The sequence below is a fragment of the Scyliorhinus canicula genome, chromosome 14 (assembly GCF_902713615.1).
Source record: "Scyliorhinus canicula chromosome 14, sScyCan1.1, whole genome shotgun sequence".
NCBI lineage: Eukaryota > Metazoa > Chordata > Chondrichthyes > Carcharhiniformes > Scyliorhinidae > Scyliorhinus > Scyliorhinus canicula.
Window position 1 is genome coordinate 144,697,415 of NC_052159.1, and position 25,212 is coordinate 144,722,626.

General features: G+C 46.6%; 1 protein-coding gene across 3 annotated transcripts in view; it reads right to left on the reverse strand.

Moving 5' to 3' along the window:
- The window catches only part of lmo7a (LIM domain 7a), a 245,725-nt gene extending 220,849 nt beyond the window's left edge, over window positions 1-24,876 (reverse strand). For all 3 annotated transcript variants that reach the window (XM_038819100.1, XM_038819099.1, XM_038819098.1), the window contains exons 1-2: window positions 24,839-24,876; window positions 23,993-24,063 (exon numbers count right to left, since the gene is read on the reverse strand). In XM_038819100.1, the coding sequence (XP_038675028.1) occupies window positions 23,993-24,063; window positions 24,839-24,860 (93 nt within the window). In that variant the 5' untranslated portion in view covers window positions 24,861-24,876. The remainder of the gene's footprint in view (window positions 1-23,992; window positions 24,064-24,838) is intronic.
- Between the last annotated feature and the right edge of the window lie 336 nt (window positions 24,877-25,212).

A 25,212-nucleotide genomic window follows, 5' to 3' on the forward strand; every position in this document is an offset into this window, starting at 1 on the left:
TAAGGTATCATTTATAAAAGAATATTTTACTCAAATTCGGAGGTCCTTTAAAATATCATCTGGCCAGGGACAGGGCTGATTCAGACATAATATTTGACAGCAGAAAATACCATATGCTGTTCATGCAATAACTAACCACCAGCCTTGTTATTAACTAAGTTAGACAGGATTGTTAGCAGAATTGAAAGTGGATAAACCACTAGAGCCGGATGAAATCTATCCAAGGCTGCGAAATTCGGGCAATGGGTCCACTTCAGACTCACGAAACCGTCCAACTTGACTATATATTTTTTTAATTAAGGGGCAATTTAGCATGGCCAATCCAACTACCCTGCACATCTTTGGGTTGTGGGGTCGAAACCTACGCAGACAGAGGGAGAATGTGCAAACTCCACATGGTCAGTGACCCAGAGCCACGATCGAACCTGGGACCTCGGCGCCGTGAGGCAGCTATGCTAAGCACTGCGCGCCCGTGCTGCCCCTAAATTGTCGCACCTTAAGAAAAACAACAGCGTCTGTGAAATATACTGGAAAGGGCTCTCCCAAGATTTGGACTAACGTCTAATTCTCTGATGGCTTAATTGAAATCTCCATAATACACACTTAGTAACTATCAACATCTAGCATGTGTGTAAACTGATCTTACCTCCCGCAACTGAAAAGAATGAAAGGGAATTCTACAAAGCAATAAGTATCCTTATAGCATAATGGTGTCTGAGGTTTGCCAAACGTTTAACTTTCAAAACAAGTCTCTTTGGAAAAGAAATAATTCAGCCAATTCATCATCCTCTCCCAGGCCAATATCCCCAGTGTCAAGGCACTGGTCACGTTTGACCAGCTGCGATGGGCGGGGCACATTGCCCGCATGCCCGACACAAGACTCCCAAAACAAGTGCTCTACTCCAAACTCTGCAATGGCAAGCGGTCACCAGGTGGGCAGAGGAAACAAACTTCCTCTCTGACACGTGGGCATCACTTGCCTTAGAACACACAGACTGGAGAAAAAGCATCCGCGAAGACGCCAATCGCCTCGAGCGACGTAGGGTGGAGCTGGTGGAGGCCAAGCGTAAACAGCGGAAAGAGCGCGCAGAATTCAGAGCGTCCCATCCACCCACCAGCTGCTAAACCTGTGGCAGAGTCTGCGGATCCAGGCTCGGACTTTTCCCGCCAGCGCAGAACCCATCTCCCTGGAAGCAAGTCACCCTCGACACAGAGGGACTGCCTGAGACACCAAGTTGCAAATTAAAAATCAGAAAAATGTTGGGAATACCCAGGGCGGGGTGTATGGGTAATTTTTCAAGTTGATGACAAATAAAGAGTTGTATTTCATTCTCCACAGATGCTGCCTGACCTGCTGACTATTTCCAATATTTTATTTTTCCTCACCCACAATTGCTTTTGTTTGTTGAACACTTGAGACACATCATAGTTCATTCTGCTACTCGTGCTGCTTTAAAAGATCTTTATCTTGAAATTAGAGCAAAATCTTGGGCAGGATTCTCCCAGCCCGGGGCCGTGCCAGAGAATCCCCGCAACTGGGCAACGCCGCCCCGACGCCAGCACACGATTCTCCGCGGCACCGGTCGCGGGCCGCTCTACATGGCCGGGCCGCCGATTCAAGGCCCAAGATGGACCGAGTGGCCGCTCTAAAAGGCAGAATCTCGCCAGCGCCGTCCTCACCTGGTTGCAGCCGGCGGGAACTCTGCGCGCAGGATCGGGGGGGGGGGGGGGGGGGGGGCTCCGATGGGGCCTGGCCCGCGATCGGGGTCCACCGATTGGCAGGTCGGCCTCTCGCTCCCCGGGGCTATTTTCTTACGCGTCGGCCCTGGAACTCCCAGGTCGTGTTGCGTTGGGGCCGGCACGTTGAGCAAGACCACCGCGCATGCGTGGGCTGGTGCCGGCACCACTGCGCATGCGCGGATCCCGTGGCGCACAGTTCACATCAGGATGGGAGGCTCGATCGGCGTGAACTGCTCCAGCGCCGTGCTGGCCCCCTATAGGGGCCAGAAATGGTACTCCCAGCGGCTCGTCATGCCGTCATGAAACGTGACGCCGTTACCGGTGGTGTGGACATTCTGCCGCCGAATGGTAGAATTCCGCCCCTTATTTCAATGCTACAAAACAGTTAATCGACAGTGCACACAGAAATAAATCGATATAACTTGACAGCCATCATTCGGAGTTGGCTGCAGGATGTCATTGACTGGGCCTGAATATTAAAGGGTGAGACACATTTGGGGAGGATAGTGCAAACAGGGCGCACAGCTTTACTGTATTACATTAGACAAACCTCCCGATATCCTTCACATTTTCAGCTGAACCACAATGTGGTTCCAAGCTTTCAGTTCCTGACTGGTAGCTTGTTGCTGGGTGCTCATTGAGAAATCTTTATTATTCCTACGTATGTGACAGTAGACAGGGAGTGCACAGTTTCCACTGTTTGAATCCTTGGGTGGAAGCCCCCACCCTCCCAGTTGAAACAAAGCGAGAACGTGCAACGAAACGTTAACCCCAGAAATCACCATGAGACGATGAGCATGACCACGTTGCTACAATGTCATTTCAGGAAACCACTGACAGAACAGGTTACCATCCGAAAAAAAGACCCAAATCATTGACAGAGTGTGCGCCGACTGACCGGTGCTTTTTTTCTGCAAATATTGAAGGGTTTTGCAAAATGTGTTGCAATGTTTGAATCTATTTGAAGAGAAAGTAAGTTAGCAGCACATAGAAAGTGCAACAACCCACTAAACCCAGGGAGGTAACCAGCCCTGCAACAAGCAATTCAGGCAACAGGGTGATATGCTATCATAGTTTCCACATAGTGTTTGCAATCTTGGCTTTATAATAGCGTGGCCACTTGTTCCAGTCACTGGTAGCAGTCTGAACATGCATTACGCAACCAGCAATGCAGGAACGTCATCAGCAATCCCAAATTCTCCAGACAAAGATAATGAGGGATTTTATCTTAAACAGAATAGCTGTGAACTTTTGGTCAAGGTAAATTCACAGCAACCACACCGCAATTTATTACAGATGATTTCATTTCAACGTTGTGCTTTAAAGCACAGATTTCACTCCCATCAGGTTACGCAAGATTACATCATCCAACTGTGTCACCCACTTACCCACGAGTTTTACACAGGTGCTGCGAAAGAAGGGCCAGAATTCTCCGTCTGGGGGACTATGTTCTCCCGTCAGAGATTAATTGCCTCGAATTTACCCTCACACTGGGAGAGGGCAACCAGAGGTGATTCACTATCCCTTGCCATGCAAATTATGCGTAGCAGGGATTGAGAGGGGTTCCGCCTTGAGGCCCCCCAATACAGAGACCCCCGCCTGGAAACTGCCATTACAGAGAACTCCCCCTGGAAGCTAGAGAGCAGGTCAGACAGAGTCAGTGGGGAAAAAAAAATCAGTTTTAAAACTCACCTGTGCAATACACTTGCTAGCTCAAGCAGAGGAAGCAGCACCTGTAAACTCCAAGAAAGGAAAACCACATCAGCTGGGTTTAAACCCCTCAGATGTTTGATCTGCAAGGCTTTCATTCATATCAATGAAATAGATTCTATACTAGGCTGTGATTGACAGCTTGTACACACACAGCCAGCTGTTTGGATTGTTTGATTTCATTTCCCTTCATGCTTGAGCGAATTCTTAGTAGACAACTGTGAAACTAACCTTAATGTGTATAAACAGCTAGCTATGATTAATAGCTCTTGGACCACATCAAAGCCAGTTAAGTGCTCAATCATAGCTAGATGTTTATAAATATTGTGGTTAGTTTCACAGCAGGCTACTTTAAATCGACTGAAGTATGAAGTGCAAGCTGTCAATCACAGTCAAGTAAAATCAATTCCCCATTGATGTGAATGAAAGCCTCGCAAATCAAAGATCAGAGGGGGTTTAAACCCAGCTGATGTGGTGTCTGGTGGGGGCAGGATGACCCTCAAATGGATTTTGGTGGCAAATCCCTAAAAGACTTACCTCTTTTGGAGTATTTGGAGCATTTGGAGTATTTGGAGCATTTGGAGTATTGCGTACAGTTCTGGTCGCCTCATTATAGGAAGGATGTGGAAGCTTTGGAACGGGTGCAGAGGAGATTTACCAGGATGTTGCCTGGTATGGAGAGAAAATCTTATGAGGAAAGGCTGATGGACTTGAGGTTGTTTTCGTTAGAGAGAAGAAGGTTAAGAGGTGACTTAATAGAGGCATACAAAATGATCAGAGGGTTAGATAGGGTGGACAGCGAGAGCCTTCTCCCGCGGATGGAGGTGGCTAGCACGAGGGGACATAGCCTTAAATTGAGGGGTAATAGATATAGGACAGAGGTCAGAGGTGGGTTTTTTACGCAAAGAGTGGTGAGGCCGTGGAATGCCCTACCTGCAACAGTAGTGAGCTCGCCAACATTGAGGGCATTTAAAAATTTATTGGATAAGCATATGGATGATAAGGGCATAGTGTAGGTTAGATGGCCTTTAGTTTTTTTTCCATGTCGGTGCAACATCGAGGGCCGAAGGGCCTGTACTGCGCTGTATCGTTCTATGTTCTATGTTCTTGGCCCACCACCTCAGGAAGTACCTACACCAATTCTTGCCCACGTGAATCCCGGCACAGATGAACAGAGATTCACGCAGAATTGGAGAATTCAGTGCCTGGCTGTTAATCAGATGTAAATGATCAACTTGACCCATTTGCATCTTCCCGCTGGCGTGAGGCATGAACCTCAAAGCCGCCACCGTCGGAGGACCGGTGGGTTGGAAGGGGAGCCAATCCTGTTTTTGGCCGAAGCTGGATTTTGCGTCACATCGGGAACTCTGCTACCAGCAATGGGCGGCGGAGAATCCAGCCCAAGGTCTCGACCGCAAGTCAATGAATATCAAACGTTGCAATCAGGAGTGAATCTGCTAATCGGTAACTATAAATAAACGAGGCAGTCTCCGGCACTTAAGGGGAGCTGTACCTTCAATGACTGTGCAGGTTTTAAACACGGACAGCATTTTATGCAGCAGCTTGTGGCAATTTAACAGCCAGTGGTTAAGTCTGTCTGTGGTTACAATAGAGCAGAATAAAAGGAAAACCACTTGAGCGGGACATTTCTGTGAAGCACCTTGAAACATTTTCTGCATCAAGGGTATTATGTAAATACTGTGCAAATTGTTTTGAGCTAGAAAGCTGGAAACACTCAGCATTCATTAGATTTAACTGTAGCTAGTTAGTTCTTCCCCAGATTCAAAGAGAGTTGCACCATAAAATAGTTCCCTACACTGCCAAGTACCTGCCTTATTCCAGACTTGCAGTCCCCAGGTACCATGTGGCCATCCTACTGTCGCCAAAGTAAGGTTGGAATTAACTGCACTCGTTCCATGAGCCAGTCCATGGAAACGGATTGCTCAGTATCTAAAGTGCATGGTGCCCAGTAATCAGCACCGATCACACAGCCACAAAGTGGGGCACAGCTCAAACTAGAACAGTTAACATTTAAAGAGAATTCCAGACTGCTCATTTTAACCACATCACAAGGTTTCACGTTTTTAAATTAGAAAATAAACTTCATACATGCGCACAAAAGAACAAAACCAGCACCATTAATGATATAATTTTATAGGGGCAGTGGGTTTCCTCCGGGTGCTCCGGTTTCCTCCCACTATCCAAAGATGTGCAGGTCAGGTGGATTGGCCATGCGAAATTGCCCCTTAGTGTCCAAAATTGCCCTTACTGTTGGGTGGGGTTACTGGGTTATGGGGATAGGGTGGAGATACCGGCCTGGGTAGGGTGCTCTTTCTAAGAGCCTATGCAGACTCGATGGGCTGAATGGCCTCCTTCTGTACTGTAAATTCTATGAAATATGCATGTCACACACTCAATTTACTTCCCCCAAGAATTCTCTTACACATCTTGATATCTTGAGAGTTCTTTACTTTTGTAAAGTAGGCCAGAGTTCTCTGGAAGCCCATCTCCTCAGGTCCAGCAATTCTCAGAAGCATGACTTTCATTTACCATCTCTTGATTGTGTTCGTCTTTTGTTCTGGTTGCCGTCTAACCTGTTGGTTGTTTTATTTTACCACCAGTCTATGAGGACCACTGTAGATTCTTCCACCAGTTTCAAACTAGGCAATCTTCCAGCATATGTACCCTCACAAAATTCAAACTGAGATAATGGGGCAGGACTTTGCGTACCTCCCCAGCGCCGTATTTTGCAGCTGCGAAGCGGATCGCCATTGGTCAGCGGCGTGATATTCCTGTCCCACCACAGTCAATGTGGTTTCCCGTTGTTGCCGATGGGGGGGGGGGGGGGCAACAGTGGGACTGCAAGATTCAGTCAGTGAGGACAGCTGCTAAAATTCCAGCCTCAGCCATATTCCAATTGGTGAATGAAGTTAGCTTATTCGCTACTTACTCTGTAGGCCTAATTAACTGACATTTACTTTGCCAGTGATCTCTCAGTGAACTGCAAACTGCACATACCACGTACAACCTTAACTAAATATGCAGGTAAATTGAAACCACAGACTCTCCCCAAGTTCCAACCATCTCCATACACTGGGATGTCCTCAAATAGATCTTTAGATTAAGTACCTTCCTTCCTTCCTTGATCTGATTAAATTAAAGGATTCTACAAACCTTCAGGGTTTAGTCAATGCTTTAAAATTAATTTTGCTTGAACTTAACCTTTCAGGAATGCCCTCACTGAAATGATTGCAGGTGTCATGACTCCACCAAAAACAGGGCGGCACGGTGGCACAGTGGTTAGCATTTCTGTCTCACTGTGCCGAGGACCCAGGTTCGATCCCGGCCCCGGGTCACTGTCCGTGTGGAGTTTGCACATTGTCCAGTGTTTGCGTGGGTCTTACCCCACAACCCAAAGGAGGTGCCTGGTAGGTGGATTGGCCACGTTAAATTGCTCCCTAATTGGAAAAAAAAAAGAATTGGATACTCCAAATTTATTTATTTTTAAATGACTCCACCGAAAGGCCCAAAGATGTATTAAAGCCTCTCCCACCTGCTGGTTTGTGATCTTACCTTTCTAGCTGTTAACCGTTTAAGTTAGCATGGCCTCGACATTGACTGTAACAAGCCCCAAGCTTGTTTCAATTGCATTTACTCCATTTTCCACGGTTAGAATTTTAATTCCCATCTTCACACATGAACCACAAACTAGGTAATGGCAACAATGGGAGCTTGATTGTGCCCAAACTGACTGCAGCATTTCCAACATAACATACTGACTGCAGTTCAAAATGCTCTGACCGGCTGAATAAAGTGGTTTGAGGCATACACTGTATGCTATTTAAGATGCTATTTAAATCCAAGTTCTTCTACTGAGGTGAAAGTGGCTGCCCCTGACATCAAGGCAGGAGCTCTGATCCATGTGTAGAAGGTGCTGTCTACTATGTACACCCTGACTGTCACTACAGTTGTCACCAGTGGAAAGAGACGGAGTGCTGATGCCTTGTGTGTTTTATAGTTGGAAGCCCCCCTCTGGTGTTCTGTCTGGTGATTGGTTGTGTTCTGTCCTGCATGTTGATTGGCTCACCTGGATGCCTGTCACTGCCTGCTTTTACCTCATGATGTGCATATTATGCCACAGCTCACCTCCAGCTTCTCAAAGACAATTAGGGATGGGCAACAAATGCTGGCCCACGTCATGTAACAATGATTTTTTTTTTCCTTTTAAAAGTTGCTCAGAATACATATTTGACCCTGGTACTAAATCAGGTACCGATTATAATACTTCTTTCAAGAGCTCTCCAAAAAGTGGCTGATTTTCCACAGGCAATTCCAATGGTAGCTGCATCCCCACATGCAGTGCAAATATTTCCGCTGGAAACAAGCTAGCAGATGCTCTGGCCGCTGTACAACTAAAAAGAGAAGAGAGGCACTCAAGAGGGTCACTGTCCCAAAATACAAAATAAAAAATCCTCTCCTTTGCACATTTGGCACTTCCAAGATAGGAAGGCAGATTTGTTCCCCACCCCCTCCCCCACATAATATATTCATCTCTCCTTGCTCAGTTTTTAAAAGTTCCATCACCCGGGTTTCAGCAATTAATAAATCACCAATAATACAGATCCACTATGTATGAGTGCCCGCATCTGTTCAATCATTAAGTGCACATGATTCACTATGATCCCTCACGTTCACAGTTTACATTCAGCTTCTGACTTTGTCTCCTGCAGAGGGGGGGTCAGGCCAGAAGGGAGCAATTAACCATGATCAGTTCTGGGGTGTTACAAAGCCAAGTGGAAAATAAAGACTATTTATTTTGAGGCACAATTATGCATACTACAAACTATTTCATGCTATTTCTTTTTTTTTTAAATTGAAGATATAAACACGGAAGGGTGTCAGTTTTCAATTTGAACGTTTTGTTAACAATGAGGGCTTTGAACATAATACAGTCCAGTAGAATAAGTGTAAGATCACATCTCTGTCAGTTTTCAAAATGTTTGATTGCATCAAGGGCAATTCTCATTGCTCCATGTTAACCGCTGGTACAAAATGCCAGTTTAAAAATGTATGGGTTTATTAACAGGTGAGCAGATTATCTGGTTTGTTAATAGGCCTTAGACCCATCACTTTGAGCTGGTATTCTCCCCATTTGGAACCAGATCACACTGCCAGGTCATCTCAACATTACTGCGATCTTGGTTAGAGCAGCATTGGGAAGTTTTCCAGTTCTGTGCACACATGTTAGAAGGTATTAGTTACACCTCCAAGTGGGATTGCGAGGGTTTAAATGGCCATTGTATCATGTCAAACACCATGGGCGGGATTCTCTCAGCCCGAGGTCAAGCCGGAGAACCCCCGCGACCGGTGCGAATCACGCCACGCCGCCCAGACGCGATTCTCCGCTCTGCGCCATTGGCGCCAGCGTGGTTGGCACGGCGTCGGTCGGGGGCCACTCCACGTGCCCCCCCGCCGATTCTCAGCCAGGGATGGGCCAAGCAGCTGTCGTAAAAAAAGTAGAGTCCCGCCGGCGCTGTCCACACCTCCTCACAGCCGACAGGACCTCAGTGTGGAAGGGTCGGTGGGGCGGCCTCTGATGTGGCCTGGCCCTCCGATCGAGGCCCACCGATCGGCGGGCCGGCCTCTCTGGCTGGGGGCCTCCTTTCTTCCACGACGGCCCCTGTAGCCCTGCGCCATGTTGCGACGGGGCCGGCGGGTTAAAGGGAGCCACTGTGCATGCGCGGACCCCGCAGCGCCCAGTTCACACGTGGATCAGCAGCTGGAGCGCCGTAAACCGCTCCAGTGCCGTGCTGGCCCCAAGTAGGGGCCAGAATTGCTGATCCTGAGGCCGTGTTGACGCTGTCGAGAAACGCGACAGCGTTTCCGACGGCGTCAACACTTAGCCTCAGGATCACAGAATCCCGCCCGATGTAAGCCTTTGGATACCATTCCAGGCTCAACTCCTCCTTTATTAGGTTCAAAGTGGTCCACAAGTTCACTTTGGGCCTCTTACATCATTTTCCAAAGGAACCAGTCTCTTGCCGCCACCTCGCAAGCAGCAACACCAACCTTCTCTCTTTGATCTTCTCACTGAGTATACTTGCTGGGGGATAATCTTGCCCACCTCCTTCCCACCTTGCTCACTGCTTGGTCACAAGTCATCACATCAACAATCACCACATTTTCTTCCAGGATCCTCGAAAACAAGAAATTTGGGTGATGACACCCTGTCCTGGAGTGAAGCCGACACCTGCCAGAACCTTCTACCACCTGTCATGCCCAAACCGTGATGGCAATCTGGTCTTTTATCTCCAAATCTCATGTTGGCATCTCATCTGGCACCTTGTCCATCCAGTCTCGCCTCTTCCTAAAAAGGATTGCTCACTGCTGCCAGCTAGGACTTTCTTACCGAGATAACATTACTCTTAAAGATGCTTTGAGGCAACTTCCTATTTATAGAAAAAGAGACAAAACTCAACTAGGATACAAATTGTTGAAGCAGGCAGAAGAATGGTTTTTCAAAAAACAAAAAGGAAACACTTTATTCTACAGGCAAGGAATTCACCTCTGCCAAATGTGCACTGCACTGGTGCCATCATGTCTTCCTTTGAACACGAGTCTGCATAGGTGCTCAGAATGACCCAGGTAAATTGACCAGATAGCACGTAAAGATATGCTCTACGTTTCCACAACAAGTGCAAGAACACATGAAGCACATAATGCAATGAAATGAGTTGTTTCGTACCGTTACCAAGAAAGATCAGTCGGACAAATGTATCTGGAAGAGGATGCAAGGCTGGAGGAGACTGCAAGGATATTGTATAGCAAAGACATATGGAGGGATTTATTGATAACGTCAAGACTTCTGGGGAAAGAGCACCTGGGAATACATGACTGGATTTAATGCTCCCCGGCTGGGAGGGCAGGTAATTAAATCTGGTGTACAACTTGTTTAACCAGCAGCAGGAGAGCCCCATGCCTCAGTGTCCAGCCTGGCAGATTTCTCTGCAGAGGGACACCCCCCTCCCCCCCCCCCCTCTCTCTCTCCCCCTCCCCCCCCCCCCCCCCCCCCCGCAACCCTCCAACGTTGAGGCCCCAAAGTGCTCATGCAAGGTTTTACCAGTCTAACTCCCCATTCTCTCTCAAACCCAGCACCCACTGACCCCCGCCTACCCCCCCCCCCCAATCCCTCCTTCAACTGGGTCCGCCAGGTTAGCACCCAGTGAGACCCCCTCAAGCACCGCCCCAAATTCAGATCCCCCACAGTACACTGGTGTGTGGGAAAGAACGGGAGAGCTGTTGGCCTCTAATTGGGCAGCAACTCAAAGGTGGGGCTTGCTGCCTGGGTGGGCTCCTCTGCCGCAGGGAATTTGGCACCTTGAATAATTCAGCCCATGGAGCAGAGAGAAGATAGATGTTGATTTTTGTTGGTAACAGATGAGTGGCCAGGAAGGAAGTAATCTCGAAGTGATTAGGTACATAAAGACTTTGAGAAGAGTGAAGGAAATGAGTTGGGTAATGATGTGGATGTAGACAGCAGTCTTGAAGATTGATGGAAGGTGATGTTTAAAGCTCAGCTTCAACCACCTCCTTTTCTAAAACCAACCACCCCCAGAATAAAAAATTAGCATACATTTTAGAAATAGTTTAAATGCTAAAATTGTAATTTTTTAAAATGTAATTCTAAACTTCATTGATGTTCTCTGTGGGAGGATTGACTTCAGTCATACATTTCAAAAACTGGTCATATCATGGGTAGGTTGAGAAAGTTTATTAGAAGAGGGAGTGGGTCGATTTATATGCTGAATCTAGGTCTGTGCATGCATTTTGGTAAGGAGCAAAAATGGTGCCAGATCAACACAAACACCAAAACCTATGGCAATTCCAAATAACAACAATAATCTTTATTGTCACAAGTAGGCTTACATTAACACTGCAATGAAGTTACTGTGAAAAGCCCGAGTCACCACATTCTGGTGCCTGTTCGGGTACACGGAGGGAGGATTCAGAAAGTCCAAATTACCGAACAGCTCGTCTTTCAGGTCTTGTGGGAGAAACTCCACGCAGACACAGGGGGAACGTGCAGACTCTGCATAGACAGTGACCCAAGCCTGGAATCGAACCAGGGACCCTGGCGCTGAGAAACAACAGTGCTAACCACTGTGCTACCATGCCGTCCAATCACTGAACTAATCAAATGATAAGTTTTCAAGAAGTTCCTCAAAATAATTTCAGAACTTTATCCCTTGTGCAGGTGACAGGTGACATTAGAAGGAAGACAAAACCAGTCGATTCTAAATCTGTACAGCAAGCACGTTGGCTTGGGGAGAAAGAGTGAGGGGCGGGGTGAAGAGGAAGGTCAGTTACAAGTGATCCACAGACAAAAGGTAGCAAACCACCAACCATTAATAGTATCGACATCACAAGGCACAAAAGGCGAACTGCATCAAGCCACAAATGAAACTTGAACGGCAATTTCCTGGCCTTAAATTACAGTTGAAGCACTGACATTTACTGCTCAAGAGAGTGACAGATTTACATTGCACCTTCACTTATTCACACAAAAGGAATTGGCAGAAATACTTTCGCTACACAAAATACTACTGATCTGATACATTGACAAACAGAAGCTAATCATATTTCAGCTGATGTTAGCAAATGCTTACTAGCAGCACGGTAGCATTGTGGATAGCACAATTGCTTCACAGCTCCAGGGTCCCAGGTTCGATTCCGGGTCACTGTCTGTGCAGAGTCTGCACATCCTCCCAGTGTGTACGTAGGTTTCCCCCGTGTGCTCCGGTTTCCTCCCACAGTCCAAGGATGTGCAGGTTAGGTGGATTGGCCATGATAAATTGCCCTTTGTGTCCAAAATTGCCCTTAGTGTTGGGTGGGGTTTCTGGGTTATGGGGATAGGGTGGAGGTGTTGACCTTGGGTAGGGTGCACTTTCCAGGAGCGGGTGCAGACTCGATGGGCCGAATGGCCTCCTTCTACACTGTAAATTCTATGAAATGCCATATTTGTAATAAATCGGTTTTACTGCGAATTGGAAGACAGTTGCACATCACGTGATACAGCTGCGAGGGAAGAATATTCAACAGTTTCCGGTTTTGATCCCAACTGATCTGAAAAATCAGTTTGCACTCCTCATTTCCGACAATCGGACTCTGTGGCTGTGGAACCGTGGTTTGGGACCAAACCAATTATTCTGTAGCAGGGACTGGATAGCAAGCTGGAGATGCAATGTTGGACTATTCTCAAATCTGAACAAATAGACTAACAAGCATTTAACAGACCACAGATCAAACACAGGACTTTTTTTTTTTAAACATCTGCATGTCCTGGTACGAGATAATCAAGTGCCCCACATGGAGTAACTGCTTCTGCCCATTACTGTATATAGTACTTACATTCCACTGTGTGGGTGGCAAAGGATGGGAATGGAAAACACTCGTTCCTTCCTGACCGAAACCCTTCCCCAAATTCGGATTAAGATGATATTGATGGGCCAGAAAAAAGGGACCAATCTGTTGGGGAACTACAAATTCAATCAAGCACACACTGCAACCTACCATGGTCTGCTTGCACCTTTAACACCAAGGTCAGAGTTTGCAGAGCTTACAAGAGTTCTTCATGCAAATATTTATGCGTAAGATGCCCAAAAAAATTAATTATGGCTTTTAAAAGAACAAATTAATAATTCAGTCCAAGGGCTATATCGATGACATGTCTTGGCGAAACACAAGGCAGTTTTCACACGACATTAAGTGGAGCACCATTGTGCATTTCCTCCTCCTTCAGCTAATTCAAGTCCCCAATCTCCCTGGGTGCGATTTAACGGAACAATTTCCAAGCGCCATTTTGGGTGCAATTCACAGGGTGTTTCTCGATGGTCACACGAGTAAGGTCACAGCACATATTTAACAGCATTTAGCGCCGCAAATGAGCTCCTACGAGCTTCTTGCCATTGCAGACTGCCTCGCCGTCTGATTCACAAGACTCGTGGCTCAGCTCCTTGCTACTAAATGCACCCTCGCCACTCACTCCGGTCAACACACAAGCAAGGCAGCGCGCAGACTTGCTCTTGCTATGGGGATGCTGGACTTGCCAGGCTTCTCAACGCTATCGATGCAAGACGGGGCATCCTATTGCCCGGAGGGAATTAGAGGGCCAGCAACACAGTGGCAGCAGGGTCACCAATACTTGCCAGTGCGGCCAGCATGTCTAGGAGGACCGCCGTACATCGTAGGAAGACGACAAACTACCTCCACCGAGCTGCAAGTTATAGCCTCTCTCCTGGCATCAGTTTCACCTGCCAACCCTCAAATTCCAACCCCCACCCACCTACAGTGGCATAGCCAAGGTGGCACACTGACACCAGTGCACCACCCTGCCCAAAGGGCATGCAGCCCCCCCCCCCCCCCCAATGATCTCATTGAATGGTGGATCAGACTCGATGGGCCGAATTCGGCCTTATGGTAACTGTTAAAATCTGGAGAGTTATCAACTTTTACTTGAAGGAGGCAAGTCCAAAAAGGCCGAGGTTTAAGGAGTGTTTTCGAGCAGTGATGCAAAACACTTAACAGCAAAGCTTTGACAGGAAATGAAAGACCATTTCAACACTTACAACAATAATATTATTCTCAGCTGATTCTTAAATCATAACATTTTAGCAGAATTTTGAATCAGGATGGTTGGCTCACTGGCTCCATTTACAGCCATGCACAAGGGCAAATATGACGTGCTTTTATTTTGAGCACAGAACCACCATCACTGTCTGTGCAAAGTCTGCACGTTCTCCCTGTGTCTGCGTGGGTTTCCTCCGGGTGCTCCAATTTCCTCCTACAAGTCCCAAAAGACGTGCTGTTAGGCGAGTTGGATATTCTGAATTCTCCCTCTGTGTACCCGAACAGGCGCCGGAATGTGGCGACTAGGGGCTTTTCACAGTAACTTCATTGCAGTGTTAACGTAAGCCTACCTGTGACAATAACGATTATTATATAAGCAATTTGGGTACAAATTGTGCAAGAGTAGGGGGGGAACACACCCAAAAGCCAAATGAGGAACTGCGACTGTAAAAACAGTGCATCGAGGAATCCCTAGTGAAAGACAGACTGAAGATATAACAGAGAAAAAAAAACTTTGATTTCCATCGCACTTTTCACAACTATAGGATATGACAACGTCCTTTACAACCAACAAAGTGCTTTTGAAGCGTAGTCACTGCTGTGATGCAGGGAACATGACAGAAAATTAGCAGTCAACTCATCTCCACAAAGAGCAATGTGACAATGGCCGGGCAATCTGTTTTGATGATGTTGATGGAGGGACAGATATTAGCCGGGATGCCGAGGTGAATTCTATTCTTCAAAATAGTACTATGAGGCCCTTTGCATATCGACCCGAAAGAGGATGAGTCTCAGTTTAAACGACTCATCCAAGAGCGTTGGTCTATGGTGCAGTATTACGACAAAACATCACAAATATCTGCAAATAGGATGCAGCAGTTTTAAATTTGACCAGGGCATGGTGTGGTGGTGAGGGGCAGCTATTGGTAAAATACAGTACCTTCATTAAGCAAGGTCTGGCTTGACTATTTATACACATGTCCTTATTTTAAATCAAGCAAAGAAGTCAACAGCTGAGACAATGCATAGTTTTCCTTGAAGAGATACATTTGCTGCACACAATATTTGAACTACAGACTGTGTTCAGTTGCCAAGCTTCAGCATATTTAGAGAACGAGCGAGAGGGCGAACGAGAGAATTAGCTCAAGAGAGAACAAGCCAGAAAGAAAGAAAGTCTGCAAAAGTGAACACATTCTCTCCAACTACTCAGGATTTAAAATTAAACGCGGTTCGTTCGCCAATTCATTTTGCGCTTCTCTGTGAATGCAATTTTTATAAATCTTGTGAAATAATGTTCAACACAAACAGCATGCTGTCCAACAGCAACATTCATAATTTCAACTGCTGTTACTTAATATCGCTTTTGAGAAGTTGCAAGTACTTTTAAAACAATGTTTCTCGTCAGAAATTCTAAAACTGGAAAGTAAATTCTGAAAATATTCTCGCTTGTCCCCAAGCTAAATACTTGAACTATTTGCACCAGCTTTTTTGCCAATAAAAACATTTCTGAAGTTATATATTAGTGTAACAACACAATTGTGTTCTTTTCGTGTAAAACCGCATTTGAACTCCCTGAAGACGCAGCGCTCAGATGTTGATTCTACGAGGTTTGACCATGTGTGGCACAACTGGAGTGAAATCCAGTCATATTTTCATGAGAGAGAAAAGAAGTTCACTCTATTTTAAGAACATGAGAAATAAGAGCAACAGGAGACCTGACAATTGAGCGTGTTCGGCCATTTAATACAACTGCAGCTCTTCTTCAACTACCAATTCCACTTGCTCCACCCACTCCCCATATCCCTCGATTCCGACAGACAGATCTTTGGTTAATCTCAGCCTTAAACGTATTCAACACTGGGGCATTTACAGACCTCTAAGGTAGATATTTCCCAAAAAGGCTCTCTACACATCCAAGTGATGACAGTTTTTTCAGCTCAGCCACTAACGGAGACTGTGGGCTCCGTCAGCCACGGCAAACAATCGGTCATCAATTTCAATGAGATTACCTCAATTTTCTAAACTCCTGAGAATATAGGCCCAATTTACTCAGCCTCCCATCACTGGTTCAATTCTAGCCTTCAGAGACTGTGTGCAGTTTGCACGTTCTCTCAGTGCCTCTGCGCGTTTCCTCCGGGTACTTTGGTTTCCTCCTATGGTCCAAAGATGTGCCCCTTCTGACCACAATTCCTGCACTTTGCATCTTTACACCAGCAGTCTGCTGCTGCATGGTCAGTTTTTGCACATCGGTTGCAATTTCGAACCGGTGTCTGTGTTTGTGTCTCAGCTGAGATTTCATGGATTCTAGTGCTCAAATTAAATTTGGGCTTCCTCTGTTGCTAACTCTATAAAGAGTGTGACTTTTAGGTTTAAGTTGAAATGAAATGAAAATCGCTTATTGTCACGAGTAGGGTTCAATGAAGTTACTGCGAAAAGCCCCTAGTCGCCACATTCTGGCGCCTCTTCGGGGAGGCTGGTACGGGAATTGAACCAGCGCTGCTGGCCTGCCTTGGTCTGCTTTAAAAGTCAGCGATTTAGCCCTGTGCTAAACCAGCCAATTGCTGCTTTCTGCCAACAGCCTTTTTTGGATAGCTTCACTTCTTAACCCACACACAAAATCTATCTCTGATGGTGTTGTTCAAGCGATCTCCAAATTCACAGTTTTCAGTTCATTTCTTCAAAGTAGCTGCGAACTGTTGATAGATTTCACCTTGTTGATTTCTGACCCTCTCAGTGATGACCAAAGGTTTAGGTGTGAAGTGGCCCTGTAATAGGTTTGAGCCTGGGTTTTCTGGCTACACCAGACTTGCAGGAGATTGAACATTTTCCTCCGTTGCACTCAGGAAAGTTGGGACTACAATATCTGCCGCAATTTTGTTCACTTGGCCAAAATAATCACATCTTTCCTTATATGAGCTCAAACACCTCGGTGCACTCATCATACAGTGCCAATACATTTATTATGGAATAGGCTTGCATAATCACGATGTGCCACAATATTTGTAACACTACTTTGCTTCTTTTTTCAAACACGGTATCCCTGAGCTCGGCCGGTTTCCTTCCGAGTTTTGGAACACCCAGCTCTAAACTACAGTTGCAGAGTACTTGCTTCTGACGGTGCTCCCTGTACTGTTCCAGATTTTTCTGGGCGGAGCACACAATGAGTTTATTGGTTCCTCCAAAATTTACGTTCAAATTTTGGTTCCTTCTGATAGCTGCTGCCAATAATTTGTCACAGCACTGTAGCATAGTGGTTAGCACAGTTGCTTCACAGCTCCAGGGTCCCACATTCGATTCCCCGCTGGGTTGCTGTCTGTGCGGAGTCTGCACATTCTCCCCGTGTCTGCGTGGGTTTCCACCGGGTGCTCCGGTTTCCTCCCACAGGCCAAAGATGTGCGGGCTCGGTGGATTTGGCCATGCTAAATTGCGGTTAGTGTCCAAAAATGTTAAGTGGGGGTTACTGGGACAGTGCAGACTCGATGGGCCGAATGGCCTCCTTCTGCACTCTAAATTCTATGGTTCTCTGGTCACCCCTCCGTTACCAGTGTAGCCACCTGAGGTGGCCACGTCCCGATTACAAAATGGACACTTTGCAAAGAATGCAGGGAAAATGGACAATACTGAGAAAGCAAACAGGTGCAAGGTTTGTCTGTTGATTGGAGCTGTAGCTCCCAGACAAGACCGATACTGCAAAGCCATTACCATACTAATGAGCCATCTCTGGGGACAAAAGAGTAACATTTAGGGAAACGATACTAAAGCAGACACCCCGGCACCAGAGGCGACTAGAACAAAGCAGGCCAACGGCCACCTAGGACACGCCTAGCAATCAGGGCACCCACCCCTTTATTGGTCGAGATCGATACCGATGATCAAGATACGGTCCAATTAATTGAGACTAAGTTCAAGGTACGCCCAAAAGCACGCAAAGCCCTCTTTGGGTATAAGAAGAAGCCCCCAAGAGAGAATCGCTCTCTTGGCCTTGGCTCTCAGCGAGGAGAGGCCTATCTAGCAGCTGCACCAGAACAAGTAAGTCCAAAGTCAACGCACGCTATGAGACAGACGCTCCTAGCTACTATTCCATACCAGTTCAACCCCAGAAGCCTCAGAACCGGACAACAGCCATTGTTTCTCTGACCGAGTGGGCACCCGAAGCTAAGTATAGGCTTCAGTAATAGTGATAGTTTAGTTGGTAGTTTCGTCCATGAGTATAATTGACTGTGTGTGTAAATAAATGAGCATCGATTTCGAACTTACTAACTTGTGTATCGAGTCTTTGATCAGTATTCGGTTTTGAACCTTGTGGCGGTATCGAAAGATACCTGGCGACTCTTGAGCAAACGTAATTAGAATTAAGGAAGGCAACCATACTAACCACCATAAACAGAACCAATTAAAGAGAGAACACAACGAGCAACACCAACTTTGGTATGTTGTTAGCTTCTTAATCTTGTTCGGATGTCTGCGCATGGATCGACAATTGTTTCTATTTGTTTTTCTTTTCCTCCTCGAGTCTGCCAGAATGGTTCCGAGCTTCTCCTCATCAGTTTTCTTTGGGGTATTTTTAAAAGGATAGACTCGTCGACCACAAAGTTACAAACAAACAAGAGCTTTATTGGAAAGATGTTTACTCAAAAGGCTGCAAGGATGGACTGCAGGCGCAAACGGCTGATGATGTCATCAATAAGTCACCTGTTCGGACTCAAGTGACCTTGTTCTAACTGGGAACAAACATGAATACACAAGGTGGAAATTGGGATGCTTAGGAAAGGCACAGATAAGTAGAGTCACATGCTCTTTCAGGGTCAAAAATGACACCAAGCAAACAAGCCCGACACAAATTCCGCTACCTGGGGATCCAAATAGCCCATGACTGGAAAGGGATCCACAAATGGATCCTCACCGGCCTGACGGAGGAAGTAAAAAAGGACCTGCAAAGATGGAACACACTCCCACTCTCCCTCACGGGGAGAGTCCAGACGATCAAAATGAACGTACTGCCCAAGTTCCTCTTCCTGTTTAGATCAATTCCGATCTACATCCAAGGCCTTTTTCAAAGTGCTGGACAAACTTATCATGGCGTTCGTATGGGGGGGGGGGGGGGGTAAAAATGCTAGGATCCCAAAGAAGGTCCTACAAAAAACAAAATCCAGGAGGGGGCTAGCCCTCCCTAATCTACAATTCTACCACTGGGCGGCAACAGCCGAGCGAGTAAGGGGATGGATCCAGGAGCCAGAAGCCGAGTGGGTGCGTGCGGAGGAGGCCTCCTGCATGGGGACCTCCCTCCGGGCCCTCGCCACGGCAGCACTCCCATCCCCACCCAAAAAACACTCCAGCAGCCCAGTGGTGACAGCCACCCTCCAATCCTGGAACCAAATGCGGCAGCAATTTGGTCTGACCGAAATGTCGGACAAGGCTCCCATCTGCAACAATCATAGGTTCACACCAGCAGTGACTGACGCCACCTTCAAAAGGTGGAGACAGGACGGGGGGACACTGACAGTCAGGGACCTTTACATGGACGACAGGATTCCAACACTGGACGAACTGACAGAGAAATCTCGACCAGCTGGGGGGAAACGAGCTACGGTACCTGCAACTCAAAAACTTCCTATGAAAGGAGACAAGGACGTACCCACAACCGCCACGACAGACACTACTGGAAGACCTACTGGACGCAAGTATCCTGGAGAAAGGGAACTGTAGTGACATCCATGACCGACTGGTAGATAGGGACGACACCGTACTGGACGCAACAATGAAATGGGAGGACGACCTGGGGATTGAGATAGGGTGGGGACTCTGGAGCGAAGCACTGCATAGGGTCAACTCCACCTCCACGTGCGCAAGGCTCGGCCTGACGCAACTAAAAGTGGTACATAGAGCCCACTCAATAAGAAACCGTATGAGTAGGTTCTTCCCGGAGGTGGAGGACAGATGTGAATGGTGCCAAAGAGGCCCGGCCAACCACGCCCACATGTTCTGGTCTTGCCCCAGACTTGTGGAGTACTGGACAGCCTTCTTCGAGGCTATGTCCAAAGTGGTGGGGGTGAGGGTGGAGCCATGCCCGATAGTGGCGGTCTTCGGGGTTTCAGACCAGCCAGATCTATTCCTGGGGAGGAGGGCGGACGCCCTTGCCTTTGCCTCCCTGATCGCCCGCCGTAGAATCCTGTTTGGCTGGCGGTCAGCAGCACCGCCCAGAGCTGCAGACTGGCTGTCCGACCTCTCGGAATCTCTCCAAATGGAGAAAATCAAATTCGCCATCAGAGGGTCAGACGACGGCTTCCACAGAACGTGGGAGCCATTCATGCAATTGTTCCGGGACCTGATGGTGGCCAACCAACAAGAGGAAGAATAGTCGGGTGGCCAAGAATCAGGGGAAAGTGGTCGGGAATCGGGGGAAGGTAGCCGGGGGGGGGGGTTCGTTATGGGGGTTTGACGGCAAGCTAAGGCCCAAAACCAAACTATAAATAAATGCCTATAAACATGTGCCTCGGCCATATTGGGGAATGTAAAGTATGTATGTCGGCTAAAGGGGGCGGCCACAATTGTTATTATGAAGATGCTTACCTGTAAATATACATGTTAATTTTTGCGTGTTTTTTTTTCTTCTCTAATGATTTGTAATATGTTGTATATAAAATATGAAAACTCAATAAAAAAACATTTAAAAAAAAACATGACACCAAGTTTGCAAACAGTCTGGTTCAGCCTCAATGGATTAAAAACTGCCTATTTGTGACATCACTGCAAGCCATCTACCAGTGTGTAACATAATAAGAATCATTATTGTCACAAGTAGGCTTACATTAACACTGCAATGAAGTTACTGTGAAAAGCCCCTAGTCGCCACATTCCATCGCCTGTTCAGGTACACTGAGGGAGAATTCAGAATGTCCAAATTATCTAACAGCACGTCTTTCAGGACTTGTGGGAGGAAACCGGAGCACCCGGAGGAAACCCACACAGACACAGGGAGAACGTGCAAACTCCACAGAGACAGTTATCCAAGCCGGGAATCGAACCTGGTACCCTGGAGCCGTGAAGCAACAGTGCTACCTACTGTGCTAACTACAAGATGCACTGTAGAAACTCACCAAGGCTCCTTCAACAGCATCTTTCAAACCTGCGGCCTCCACCTTGTAGAAGGGCAAGGGCAGCAGACACATGAGAACACCACCACCTGGAAGTTCCCCTCCAAGCCATTCACCATCCTGACTTGGAAATATATCGCTGTCCCTTCACTGGGTCAAAATCCTGGAACAGCACTCTGGGAATTTCTACAACTCAGGGACTGCAGTGGTTCAAGAAGTCAGCTCACCACTACCTTCTCAAGGACTACTGGTGTAGCCAGCGTTCATTAAACAATGAAAAAAGGGGCAGCACGGTGGCGCAGTGGGTTAGCCCTGCAGCCTCACGGCGACGAGGTCCCAGGTTCGATCCCAGCTCTGGGTCACTGTCCGTGTGGAGTTTGCATATTCTCCACGTGTTTGCGTGGATTTCACCCCCACAACCCAAAGATGTGCAGGGTAGGTGGATTGGCCACACTAAATTTCCCCTTAATTGGAAAAAATGAATTGGGTAACCTAAATTTAAAAAAAAAAAACAATGAAAAAAGAAACTGACTGGGGTGACACCGTAGCACAGTGGTTAGCACTATTGCTTCAGTGCAGGGACCCCGGTTCGATTCCCAGCTTGGGCCACTGTCTGTGCGGATTCTGCACATTCTCCCCATGTCTGCGTGGGTTTCCTCCGGGTGCTCCAGTTTCCTCCCACAGTCCCAAGATGTGCACGTCAGGTGGATTGGCCATGCTAAATTGCATCAAGTGTCCAAAAAAGTTGGGTGGGGGTTACGGGGATAAGGCGGAGGTGTGGGCTTGGGTGGGCTGCCCTTTCCAAGGGCCGGTGTGGACTCAGTGGACTGAATGGCCTCCTTCTGCACTGTAAATTATGATATGCTTTGATCTAAAACATCCACCACCATTTTCTTTCTGCCACTGGGCCAACCCAATAGTCATTTAATTACTTTCTCCTTAATTGCATCTCAACAATAATAATAATCGTTATTATTGTCACAAGTAGGCTTACATTAACATTGCAATGAAGTTACTGTGAAAATCAAACCTACTATGGTACAGTTTATACTGCTTTTTCAAAGATCACTTCTATTTGCCGCACCAGTTTGACCAATTCTCTATTAAAGAATTCAATCAAGTTAGTCTGACAAATATGTATCTTCAACAAATTCATGCTGCCTCTCTTTGAATAACCCATGCCTTTCCAAATAAACATTTATTTTGCCCCCAAAAGTAGTATTCAATAATTTCCCCACCAACGTGAAGTTGATTGACCTGAGAATTCCTGATGTATCCCTCTCCCCTTTCTTGAATAGCGAGCAATATATCTGCAACTCTCCAGCAGAAAGTCAGCTCTCACACAATCTATGTTCCCATTTTTGCTCATTCCTTTGAAATTCCACACTTGAGAATACCCAAAATATTGAGATTGACATCAGCTCACAGTCCAGATTTTGCACCTTTAGTTCTGTAATGGGCACTCAATTTCTACTTGTGTCATGCGAGAGTACCTTTAAGAAATGGGTGTTTATCAGTGATGTCAGAGAGTGGGTTGAGCTGGGCTGACTGTCAGCTTTTTACTTTTGTTTTAGGCTGTTTGCTGCAGGGTACGTGTTAGTTTCATTTTCAGTGTTCGAGCCAATGCCAGGCCAAGCAGGTGTACTGCTGTTCTCTCTGCCATCAAAAGACTATCTCTTGATCATTTGGTGAATTCAGAATTACAAATCTTCTCAGTAGAGAATGTAAACCTAATGTGCTTCTGTTAAAAGGTGTTTCTTTTGTCTTCTGGATGTTGTTTCGGAAATTATTAAGGATTACTTAGTGCTGTATTCTTTGGGGGTTGTATTTGAATTAATGGTTGTTCAGATGTTCACTATGTTTTAGAAAGGTTAACTTGAGTTCATAGAATAAACATTGTTTTGCTTTAAAAAGTACTTTTCCATTTCTGCTGTACCACACCTGTAGAGTGGGCCCTGTGCTCCCCATACCGCAATCTATTAAAAGTTGTGGGTCAGGTGAACTCCATGATACACTTTGGGGTTCTCTAAACCCTGGCCCATGACACTTGAAATAATTTGCTAAGAAAACACAAGACTCAGAAACAAATTAACTGTATTAACGTGATCCAAGTGTATTCAGGTGCATTATATTCGAGTCACAAGGAGTCAAAGCTGACGGTATCACTCCTGAAATAGTTACTCCCTCCCTTGCAAGAGATTTCAGTAAGACACATTTTTAGAAAGGCCCTTTTGATTAGGTATTCACAACATTGTAAGTCCAACCATACACATCACAGAATTGCAATCTATCCCATTGATCTACTTGCCCAATTACCAAGGTGTTAACTTTACAGTATCGAAACCGCAGGCAATGAGGGGAAAAGGCTTCAAAAAGAAATACACCCAACCGCTTAAACCTGGCCTCACTGACACAGAAAAATCAAGTCGAAAGATTAAGGAGAGAAGCATATTTTCAGGACCAGTTAACAAGCCCCGAGGAATTGTTCTGACATAATTCATTTCCTCAATGGAAAATCAATCATTACTAGAAACAAAGTTTGAAAAAAACTTTTTGGTCGCTTTAAAATCCTAAAAAAAAAGAGCTCGCGGATAAATGATTTAAGAACATTAGCCCCACAGAAAATGCAACAAACTCTTTAAAGTTTTGTTATAGAATCAAATAATTCTGCTCTTGGATTTGGAGGAGGGGGGGGGGGGGGGTGCACGGGAAGGAGATATCCACAGAATTTGATCACAAAAAGCGCCCAGATTGCTTCAGATGCAACAAAAATTAAAAATCCTAAACGCTTTTAAAACCTGGAAAAAGGTTCATCGACTCACCTCTACCCATCGCTGTGCTTCAGTGAATGCAAGGACATGATCAGGGTCCGCTTGCTCTTTCCACTCCATGGCTGAGGCAGCGAATATTTGGAAACAAAACAAAACACACGGCACAAAAAAGTTATTTTTTAAACCGACACCTTTTGCTCAGGCACAAGGTTAGGTTCGGCCGGTGAACGCCGACGCAGTGAAAAAGATGAAGTTGAGAGAGTGAGGGGGCTCAGGAAGGTTTGTAATTTCACGGTGTAATTTCACGGTGTAACACATTCGCCCCCCTGACAAGCGGCGCTCCAACTGCCTTTGAGGCGAACCCTTTTCGACACGGGTGAGTGGATGCAACAACACATTTCACTCGGAAGTGAGGAGCTCCACTTCATCCCCGCCCTCCCCTCCACCTGCCGGTGGGTGAAGCACACAATTCCTGGTGCAGAAAAAGGACCAACAAGTGAATTGGTCTCACCCCAACTTGTCCACATTTTGCCCCACTCCAGCCTTAAACTCGCCCCCACTCCAAACGCCTGTGCCATCCCCCCCCCCATCCCAGGGCGACTCCTGAAGTTTAAAGAGCCATTTCTGTTCATTTTTAAAAATAATCCAGCCAATTTTCTTTTCAATGTCCCCCCTCGACATGTCATATTTGGAGAGGTACGTTTTAACTGCTTTGGGGACTTTTGTCACCTCTGCAGTCTGTCTCACCTGGTCTGGTGACACCTCTACTTGTTTTAGGAGGGGAGGGGGGGGTCACCTGGAGGCGCTTATAGCTTCCAGCCTTTTCTCCCCATGCCCTTGGCAGTCTTAACACTTCCTCACACACTCGCCCAGCCTGCACCCCGCGTCACTTCTCACCTGAGCCTCTGGAGAGAACCATTAACCGCTAAACAGTTCCGCTAGCCCGCCCAGCCTGTCACTCAAAACTCTCCACCCGCCCCCCCCATTGCGTGCCTCAAGACCGGGAGCAGCACAGCATGAGAGTAGAAAAAAAAACAAGCCTTCTGTTTACTGCTGCATTGTGTCTGAAATGAAACTCTGGTGTTTGCATTTCAATGGGAATGAGGGCGAGTTTACAGAGATGCGAATTCCAAGATAGGCTGTCGAGTATCTCAGCTCTCTGCATTAACTACCCCTCACCCAGAGCAGCAGAACATTCATTTAACGGGCCCCCGCTTTCAAAGAGCAGTTCACAACTATTAGTGTTCGCCCCAGCCTTGCCAAGCCTCCAG